A 10,780-nucleotide genomic window follows, 5' to 3' on the forward strand; every position below is an offset into this window, starting at 1 on the left:
TGCAATATGACCATGCATTTAGGAGAGTCCATTAAGGGTGTATTTTTCACTTTGTCAACTTTTGGGGGGGGGGGGGGGTCTGAGACGTGTAAACGCGAGCCAGAGATGGATGGCGTCATTACAGTAACAGGCGTGGGCTGCTGGCAGACGAGACGTCTGCGTATCCATCATGTCAGGAATAAAGGTGCTGAAGGAGAGGCCGTGGCATGGATTTACAGGAAGTGACACAACTCAAAGTTCTCTTGGCTTGGAGAGTGCTACTTACTTAACTTAACCTTATAGGTATAAGGGCCTGGTGTATGGAGCTAATTTTGGAAGAGACCCCCCCCCCCCAACACCTTTCCTTATTTTTTTGTACAGATATTGGAAACCTGAGGCAACAATGGAATCCCATCCAGTGTTTCCTGACCACTGCGTTTTTATACATTTTTATGACTGTTACGAAAAATAATTAGATCCAATGCATTTGTTTGGCAACAACCTTGCTCAATGATTTCCAGAGTGCTTTTAAGATTCAAAGAGAACACAATAAATAACATATCGACCCTCCATGGGAAGGCATGCTACTCTTCTCAGCAAAGGGCTTTAGATGTAATTGGCCTGAGAGCCACCATTTGTCTTGATTACAGTCTATTTGAACCTATAAAGATGATCCTCGTATTGTCTCTTCGCCATGTTGTCATTCAGAACACTTGGTAAAAAACGGATCCGATTCAGAACCTTCAAATGCATCACCAGTTATAATTTACAACCAGCTGGTGCTTTTGCATGGGTGCATTTTTGAGATAAAGCAATGCATTATTCAAGTCAAATAACCAGCAATAGTTAGAGCCATTTTGAAAATTGCCTGTCTTCACAGTGATTGAGAAGTGCTTCTTGTATTAGTAAATGTGTAAATGTGGTGGCTATGGCAGACACAGAGTTTTGAAAAGAGCACTCAAACACTTTATTTACAAAATGTGTGTTGTTGGGTGAGAGCTTCATTGGAGTAAAACTGTGGCATACATCCAGGCTCCTTTTATTCTTTGAATAGGTTTTACATTTACATGCATGCCTCAGAATGTAAAGAATCACATAACTCTTGAGTGTCATAGTATTTGTATAGGGGTATAAGATATTAGTGTACATGGTCTCTTCAAACATAACTGAAGACAAATATGACTGATATGTCTGATTACCAGATAGTAACCCCTAACTAATCAGGACATAGTGCACTGCACACATAACGTATAGTATAGCATACTATAGAATATTTTAAATAAGTCTCATAAGATGGCAAAGATTTGTGACAAAATACTGGTCAGACTGATGTTACAGGTAGAACTTCACTGTTTGTGATTCATACCACCTTATATGATAAAGATGACATAAAAACATCCTGCAAACAATAATTATGAATTTCTGAGAAATGAAGTTATTTCTGGGATTATTATTACATTAAGTATATTTGTGAGGTTATTTCATTTAAGAGTGCCAAACTGTTACTTTGTTACATTTGTGGGAAGTTTTTCATTTTGTTTGACATAGAAAATGCTTAGATCCAGACAAAATCAAAATGATCCTCCCATTACACATCTGTATACTCCTTTATTTGTATTCAGGAGTATTTTCGAGCTGGGATTCAACACTTCAGCAATGTTATGTTTGGGAATAACATTTGGTTATCATGAGCGAAACCAATCAGTACAACAATGGCAATTGGCTAAAGGCATGAAAAAGAGACGTGTGTCAGGAAAAGCCCATTTCTTTTGTCAATATCTCTTAGCAGGCTCAGCAGACACTTGGCGCCCAATTGCTCAGTCAAATTCTTCTCAGTGAGACGAATATGCCAATGAAAACATTAAACTAAGTAGTCTAATAAGAGAGGACACTTTTTCAGAGCAAATAATGAGGAAGAATATTAAGTTATTTCACATTTCTACAGCTATTATTCTTAAGAAGATTCCTATCATAAAATGTCATCATAAAACATTGATTTAAAAGTATAGAAGCATATTATACAAGTTAGTACTGATAAATTGTCATTGTTGTATATGTGATCTTTGTGTCATGTTACATTTGCTGCTGCATTTCATTAATATGTTTTTAGTGTCCAGCAACAGCTGTTTGAATAATATTAAGCTTTTGGTGGAAAATGGATTGCAACAAATGGAAAACACGTTATGTACGCATGTGCATTGTATGCATTAATAATTATGGTGTGAAAAGTGTCTGGTGTTAAAGCCCCCTAATAAAATAAACCACTGATTTACCCTATCATTGATTAAGTGCTGAAATTAAATCCCAATTAGTTCCCAAAGCATGTGTGATTATTAGTTTGACATTATTGCATGTGTTCACACAATGTAGATCATTTGTAAAGTAAGACAGAACATTCTGTGGGTTCAATTAGCTCACTAAAGCTAACCAGGCCAGTCTTTCTCTACAATGATGGCTGATCGTTATTGTAAACCACCAGACTCACAATGCAGAACTTTGCAAGACATTTACAAAAGAGTTCCAAGTCTAAGGGTGGCCAGAATGACAATACTATTAGTACAATACGTGAAGTATATCATATTACGCAATATAATCAACCCTAAACTTATGGCTCATCAGCAAATGACAGCTAATTTTGATGAGCCCTTCTAAGGAACCATTGTTACCATGATAATGGAGCGGAATCTGAAGCCCCTCGGTCAGACCCGAAAGTCTCGCTTGCTGTGTCTGAACCAAAATTGCTCCTACATTTTCCCTTTCTGACAGCTTGCAATGTATGCTGTTAGGGCCATGCTGTGACCATATGATTACCCTCATCACCACACTGAGAGTGTGTGTGTGTGTGTGTGTGTGTGTGTGCGTGTGTGCATGTGCATGTGTGTGTGTGCGTGTGAGTGTGTGTGTGCACGCGCACGTGTTTGTGTGATAGAGTCGTGTGTGTGTCAGTCTGTCAGCCATGTGCACCATACTGCCATGAAAACATTGAATTAAAATGAACTCTGGCTGGAGCTTGTACAGTAGCTCACAGATAGGGAGACTACTCACTGTGTCCTGCTAGCCCCTGTTCAGATTGCAACCCCTCTGTGTGTAGCTACAGTAAGTGGAAGCACTGAAGGAGGCCCTTCTTTTAGTTCTCTTTAGCACCTTTCATCACAGGGGAATGTGTAAAAATGGGAAAGTGTTGATGAGATGGGAGACACTATTAGATGTCAAATGCCTGGCTAGGGTTGGACGCAGGATCATTTCACCGATTTTGATGAAGCAAAATGAACAGAGCAGCTGCTGCATCGGGAGGGTTGAGGAGGGGTGTGTGTTGGTTGGGGGTGGGTGTATGGAAGTGAGAGACATTGTATGAGACAGTTCTAGTGGAAATGAACAAGACAACAGTGCCATCTACTGGCGGGAAAAAGATCAGGCAGGACCAATGAGTAAAGGCTTTGGGAATTTGAATTTGACCAATGAGTAAGAATGCTTTGGATTAATATGAATTGTTAACTAGGAACTTTCTGGGAAAGTGGTCATGTGCAATTCACTGCAAGGCTGCAAGAGTTGCTTTACTTCAAATATGTTGGTTGTTAACATCTATATAGTATTGGGTTTTGAGTAAAATGCTGTTATTCCTGCTGCATTTAACAAACGCTTGAACTTTGAACTCACAGGTCAAATCCCTGCAAACATGGTTCCTGGAAGAGGCCTCTTCAAAAATCAATCAAGTCATGCCATCATGGAGTAACCTTACAATCTATGAAGCAAGGCTTTCAATAAGCCTTAACCTAAAACAAACCCGGCTTTCATAGATGTGGTGTGTCTGTCAGCTGGGTTTCCCTCCAAAACTAAATCAGATGTATATTTTGCAATGTGTATCTCTATAACATGTAACACTATATAACAATATAATATATGTACACCATTATGTCTTTTTTAAGCATCTATGGTCTTATAGCTGAGCAAGTGTTCAGTTTTACTGAGGTATAGCATCTTGGGCTTTATCTTTGCCAGAAATCAAGTATTTATGAAATTCATGTATGTACACAAAAAATATAACCCCACAAGGACACAGTGCAAGGTGTGTGTGTGTGTAGTGGAGGGGGTGCTTTGTGGGTATTTAAAAAAGTTTTCCAGTTGGCTATGTCCAACTGTGGGGAAAGGGACCATGTGACGTCCTTGTCTGTTGGACACTGTGAGAACAAATGTATTGATTGCAAACACTGTGCTAAACCAGTGTCTATTGACCCACCAAAGGTCATAGTGGAATGTACTCCAGGTTAGGCCTTATCCACAGGGATACATTTGCTGGGAGCCCTGTTTTCATGCCAGTTACAGAAATAGTCAAGCAATACAGATATTGCCCTGTCTTGCCGTTTCATAATCATGCACTAGAATCACTCTGAAATGTAGGTTTGAGGAAGGAGAGTAGTTTAAGAAAGGTTGCTTCTTATCTGCATGATTGTTGCATGCTTCTAAACATCTTTTAGGATACATATTTGTATATTAAGTTCTGCTTTAAGTTGTGTTTGTGTTTTAGTTCAATAGAATTAGACTTTTCACTCATTATCGAAGAAAACTAAACAGCATTTATTGTAAACACTTGTTATTCTTTATTTGGTCCCAGGATATAGGTCAAGATTACAGTGTCACCAAGAAGACATAATACTGCATATCAGTAGCTTTTATGAACAATAACACTCCCATGTTGAAGAAATACACACACACACACACACACACACACACACACACATACACACACACACACACACAGGGAGGGAGAGGGAGAGACTCTTCTTTAAAGACTTCTCTTTTGGCACAGCTCAGTCTAGGCTGTTGGGTTAGTTATCTTGCCCATGAACAGGATGGTCTTGGTGCTGTCCTCCAAGATGAAGACCAGGAAAGGCCTGTTGAGGTTGATGATGTTGGGGAGGGACATGGGCATGATCTCAATGGTGGTGACCGCAGCCGCCTCAGTGCCCTTCTCGTCAACACTCAGGACTGCCTTGTGGGCCACCTAAGATGAAAGGAAAATGTGTTTGTCAGTAATCCATAATTTCTTTCAATTATTTCACACATTTGGAGATACGAGAGCTCCAAAGTAGTTAGGGTGTAAATAGCCAGGTGATTGGCTGACTCTTACCTTTGACACCTTGACCTTCTCCTCTGCCATGGCGGAGAAGTCTGCTGCATCTGTGAATGCGTTGACCATTCCCATCTCTGTCAGAATTTCTTTGAGCGGGTAATCAGCAGAGATGGAGAATTTTGGCAGGAAGACATCAACAGAGCTGCAATACACAGACATGAGGCAAAAAAAAAATGCCATTTAGCCCAACAGGAAATGGTAAAAGCATAAATGCAGATGCATGAATACATTTATTAAGCAGATGTTTTTTTATCACAAGGCAGTCTGCTAAAGATTAACATTTTGCTGGAATGGAGGTCCCAAGAGACCTGCAGTTTTAGTCCCAACTTACTTCCTCAGCTAAGCAGCAATAACACATCTAAGATTTATTATGCCTCAGATACAAAAAAAACACAACAAAAAACACTCCAGTCACCTCCTGAAGAGGTTGTCATGCCAGTGTCTGAGGTGATCTTTGCAGATCACGGCCTCAACCTCCTTCATCTTCCCTTCGTCTGGCAGCACGATCATCATGGAGGCGTTCCCCTTGTAGGGCAGCATGAGCACCGTGGTGAAGTTGTCCGAGTCCTCATAGAAGTCGTAGCGGCCAGTCCGTTGCATCATGTCCACAGTCACTTTTATATTCTCGTCCACGTGGAAGTCCGCCTTGCGGGTGAACTTCTCATCAAAGTTTTTCTCCCATTTGCCTACAGAGACAGATTTCAGGCTGCAGTCAGGCTCAAGGGACAATGATTTTTTTTCAGGGACAGTATTTTTTTATCACCTCGCTATGTCAAATAACGAGATTATGTTTACATTTATTGATTTAGGAGATGTTTTGGTCCAAAGTGACTTACAAAAAGGAGGAATAATATTCAAGCTACATTGTCGAGGAGACCTTAGTTAACAATTAATACAACAATAAATACAACAAGCTATGGTAGTACCTGAAATAGGCCTTTGTCAGAGCCTAAAGAATGTATAATAAAGGTCATGTCAAGTCATGGCCTACCTCTGAAGTGGACATAGCTGATCAGCATCATAAGGGTGTCTGGATCCAAACCAGACACCATGTCATTGATTTTGTTGTTGGTCTTCTTGGCGATGAACTTGTTGATCTCCTGCGCTGCCACTTCGGGCTTGGAGAAATCCACGTTGAACGCCTCGCTCTCAAAGTAGTGCTTGGCGTCCTCCAGGAATTTGTCCAGGACCTTTAACCCATCCCTGATGGCCAGTGCGCCGCCGGCGTCCAGCTGCATGTGCCCCTGCGCGTGGCCCAGCATGTGGAGCATGTGCTCATAGCCCTCGTTGACCTCTGCTGGGGTCAGGCTGCTGTAGCCCAGCGTGGAGTAAAGCTGCGAGAGCGTCTCGCCCTTCGCACCCAGAGCCAGCATAGACAGGGCAAGAGAGACGCCCACGGGCGAGAAAAAGACGTTCTTGGAGCCTGCGTCGGGCAGCGCGTTCAGCTTCTTGTAAAGGGCGAAGGCGAAGTCGGCGTTGTGTGGACTCAGCTTGTGGCAGAGTGCATCTGCGCCAGCATGGTGCGGGTGCGGCTCGTCCTTGCCGTGGTGGAGGTGGTCGTGGTCAGGGCCCTCGTGTGGGGCAGCCCATGCCACGGACAGCAGCAGGACAATGGTCACACAGCAATGCAGAGCGCCTCTCATGTTATGACCTGGATCACAAGGGGAGCCAGAGAAAAAGATCCACAGTTGTAGCCTACAGCAGGCAACTTGTAGGCATGTTCATATCAGGCAGTTCAATCGTTATGGTAGCCTAGAAATCTAGACGCGCCCCTAGCGGCAGCAAATTACATTTGCTGCCAGGGCTAGTCTAGCAACTCTCCGTTGGCTTGTGAGCTCCAGAAATCGAAACTTAATCAGGCCAATGAAATCGTGTAGAGTCGTTAGGTGGGCTTAACATAATGATTGATGGCAGAGTTGCAATGGTTTGGCTTGAATTCCCTGCTACTTGAAAACAAATAAGATGGATGTTGCTGCTGGCGAACAGTGTGACACGAGTTAAGCTTTTATTAAGTTGGCAAACATTTGAACTAGCCAACTAGCTCAGCTGGTGGGAAACGCATGGGACTCATAGCGCTGCCGCTGTCCTATTGCATGCAGAGGGAATTTGAAAGACAACTGATTATCCCACCCCTCGGACTGAGCACTGCGAACGGTGAGTGCCCAGACCCTACATTTTAATGTGGGTCTGGCTCGTCAGGCTATCGTTATGGTGTAAAACTAGTAAAATCCCCCCAAAAAGAACCACAAATTAATCCAAAACACACACTTAGGAAAAGCAAGAAAAACAATTACTCTAAAATAAGAATACAACATGAGATTTAAATTGGGCTTGGTCAGTCACAGTTCTGCTGCAGTTTTCTATTTGGAAAACAATTCTAAAAGCTTTCCTAATAAATGTGTGAACTCGTTTACAAACCAGGCAGTAGCTTTTAAAATAAGTTTCACCAATAATTGTACAAAACTATACAATAACCCCATTACTACAACAGTCATAAAATCAGGTCTAGAGATGTTACTTACCACCAGGTTTCTCTGTGCCAGTGGTTTGACATTTTATAGACTTTTTCTCAATCAGCTGAGTAAACCCCAGTAAATATTAACCCACGTCACCGGTAGATCCTTTGACCTCAATTGAACACTTACACCCACTACACACAGTGATGTAACATGTTGGTTGAGTCAGTAGCTAGAAAGGTTGAACATATCTGTGTTGTTCTTTGAGTGATTCAAAATAGAATCCACTGTATACATTGGGTGGGTTTTTTTACACACACACACACGCACACACACACACAATTATCTATTCAATCAAAACTATAGTTTGCGTCTTCAATGAATTCTCACAAAGAACCTCAAACAGACATTTCAGCTGAAATACAAGGGAGGCATGAAGAAAGCGTAATGCAGGATTCTCTAGTATAAATAAATAAATAAATAAATAAATGGGGCCCCTTGAATAAATGTGGATTTTTGGGACAGTTTTTTTTTATTTATTTTTTATTTCTTGGTGTGCATCTGGAATGACTGGTGAACTGCTTTGGTTCTTGAAGTGCTTTCTCTTATCACACTCTGCAGTAAGAGCGTTATCAACATAGAAACTAGTCATCTCTGCTTAAGCCGTGTTTCACAGAGACTGTTTTTTCAGTCATGCCATGTTGAAATATGTAGCCAATGACAATTACAGTGCAGATAACAAGGGATATTAAATGAAGTAAAGCAATTTGAAAAATGAAATTTCATAGTGATCATGCACTGAATACAAAACTCATTACTTGGCTGCGTGTATACTGAGTTTTTAGGTTACTTTTTATTGGTTCAATTCTCTCAATTGCTGTGTTACGGCTGTATGTGTTCCCTGTGATGTATGTTTGTTCCAGTGCTGTTTGCCCCTGTTCTCTCCCCTCCTCTCTACTTCTGCTCAGGTGCTCTGCTTGTAACGACCTTGATCAGCACCTGGCTTGGTGATTGATTGGGAATTAAAGGCTCCAGGATCCAGTTCCTGAGGAGAGGCTTTTGGTGTGGGGACTGCTGGCTGTATTGCTGCCGCTCAGCCTGGGATTTTGTCTCGTCTTTTGATTTGGACTTTGTGTCACATCTATGTAGTGTTTTGTTATGGTTTATCTTGATGTAATAAATCCCACTGGTTGGGTATTTTAAAAGGTGTTATTGCTATTTATTAGGATTTGGGGTCAGTGGTGGGTTTTTGTTCACCCCTAAAGTGCCACGTAAAGGTGTGGTGTAACATGCTGTTATTTGAGGACATCATTTCATGCATTTCTTTGAAAATATAAAACTTGAAGTATCAACACATTCAGACCCTGAGGCAACATTGTGTGATGTGTGATGTTTTGTTGCAGCTGACTCATTGTAATCATGAGTCCACTCCCTGACAGAGCAGAATGTAAACATTCCCCTATCTGGAGTACAGAACTCAACCTAATTCAGCCCCAGACTTTGGTCATTAGACATTACCCCTACCCATCAGGTGCAATCATTGATAGATAATCAATATGTATAATAATGTGTGTACACTACACACATTACATTTAAAAAAGGACGGAGATTTCAAAAGGACTGTTGCTGTACTTTAACATACAGTAGTCCTGTTTGCTATATGCTAATTAAAGAACATCAGATGCCTTTAAAATGTAAACTACTTTAACACTCTGCTGCTCAATAAGATTTGCTTTTGAGTGTGTTTTTAACAGCCCGAGGCCCTCATAACATGGTGGAAACATGCCTCAAAGTCTGAGAGTATGATGTAGACAGAGATTGAGAGCCTTATAAAATGGGTGATCCTAGAAAAAGCACTTGGTTTTCTATCTCCTGTTCTATACTAGTGCCCTAGACGGTGAGGACCTGAAACAGCTTCTAGGATGCTGTTTAGGAAATCGCCGTGCAGACATCGAGGCTTGTCAAAAAACAAACACATAAATAATAATAGTCTTCAGCTTTGAAGGTCCCAATGAACACAGTAGCCTTATTTATATGTATATCTTTTTATAGCTTTTTAACTCTTTTAGTATGTTAGCCTGCAAGTTGACTAATACTAACATGCTTTATAACATACTTCAAACATTCTAGGGGGTAGTTTTGCAAATGATTAGGCATTAGTGAAATAGATGCCACATTTGCACTGAAACAAGCCTGCTAAAACTTCCTTTATTATTCTGTATATTTAAGTATATATAAGTATATTTTGTGAGTGCTCTGTGGGACAATTTGAGATAGCAACAACTGCAACATAGGCACTTGAAAAGTCAGTTTGGTAACAATAAGTTGATTTCCATAATAATCTGTGCAAACAAGAATGTGTGTGTGTGTGGGTGTGTTTGCATGTCATTGTCTAACAAGGAAGTATAACATAAAACTAGATGTACCGCAGAGCGGTACAAAATATGACCGCCGCCCAGTCCAGCACATTTTTTCCACAAAAATAAATCACGCTGAAATATGATTCTAACTGTCTCACTAAATTGCATTATCCACACTCAATTATCACTGGTATCTGCTAGACAACAAGTTCCAAAACATGATTAGTTCATAGATTTCACATATAAAATTCATTTTATACAACCCCACCCCCATCTTGCCTGTTCATAATTCTGAGAAATTCTTGAATTGTGTGCATGTGTGCGTGTACACGTTTATGTTTATGTGTGTGTGTCTGTGTGTGTGTGTGCGTGCTTGTGTGTTTGCCTGCGTATGTGTGTTTGTGCATGTGCATGCATGCGTACATATGTGTACTGTGTGAGTATGTGTCATACGTATGATTACTGTGAATGTATGTGTGTGCATGTGTATCTGTTTATGCACATGTGTGCACATGGAATGGGTTAACATGACCCCTGGAGGCAAACATACGGAAAAAATTGGTCATCCTAGGCCCTACGGTTCTCAAGATATTCACAGAAAACTGTGTCTGCCCTACCCTCCTTTCGGGGGGTCCAGTCCAGCGGGGGGGATACAGATCAAAACGAAAAACGATGGTTCCATGCTATCCATGTGGGGTTACATGCCCACCATGCCCACGTCTTTCAGTGTCCCGGGAATCTTTGTTGGTGTATGGTCATTAAATGTACACATAAATTATTTTATTGTAAGGCCCCCCATGAACGAAAGTTCACAAAACTTGGCATGCATTCGGAGGGTGTCATAATGATCCTAC

General features: G+C 41.1%; 1 protein-coding gene across 1 annotated transcript; it reads right to left on the minus strand.

Moving 5' to 3' along the window:
* Nucleotides 1–4,694: 4,694 nt before the first annotated feature.
* On the minus strand, nucleotides 4,695–6,753 carry LOC143109845 (alpha-1-antitrypsin homolog). The gene is made up of 4 exons (XM_076272634.1): nucleotides 6,102–6,753; nucleotides 5,526–5,796; nucleotides 5,108–5,252; nucleotides 4,695–4,981 (listed from the first exon to the last, which is right to left on the minus strand). The coding sequence occupies exons 1-4, from the start codon at nucleotides 6,751–6,753 to the stop codon at nucleotides 4,793–4,795; spliced, it is 1,257 nt and encodes a 418-aa protein (XP_076128749.1). The 3' UTR covers nucleotides 4,695–4,792.
* Nucleotides 6,754–10,780: the final 4,027 nt, after the last annotated feature.

Source organism: Alosa pseudoharengus, unplaced genomic scaffold (genome assembly GCF_046254945.1).
Source record: "Alosa pseudoharengus isolate Yale_2024_CS ecotype anadromous, Long Island Sound unplaced genomic scaffold, YU_APseudo_1.1 YU_APseudo_1.1_scf_7, whole genome shotgun sequence".
NCBI lineage: Eukaryota > Metazoa > Chordata > Actinopteri > Clupeiformes > Clupeidae > Alosa > Alosa pseudoharengus.

Coding starts and splice junctions, on each gene's coding strand:
- LOC143109845 (XM_076272634.1), bottom strand. CDS start 6,753: ATGAGAGGCGCTCTGCATTGCTGTGTGACCATTGTCCTGCTGCTGTCC. Junction 5,253..5,525: donor CATGACAACCTCTTCAGGAG/GTGACTGGAGTG, acceptor TGTGTATTGCAG/CTCTGTTGATGTCTTCCTGC. Junction 4,982..5,107: donor AGAAGGTCAAGGTGTCAAAG/GTAAGAGTCAGC, acceptor CTTTCATCTTAG/GTGGCCCACAAGGCAGTCCT.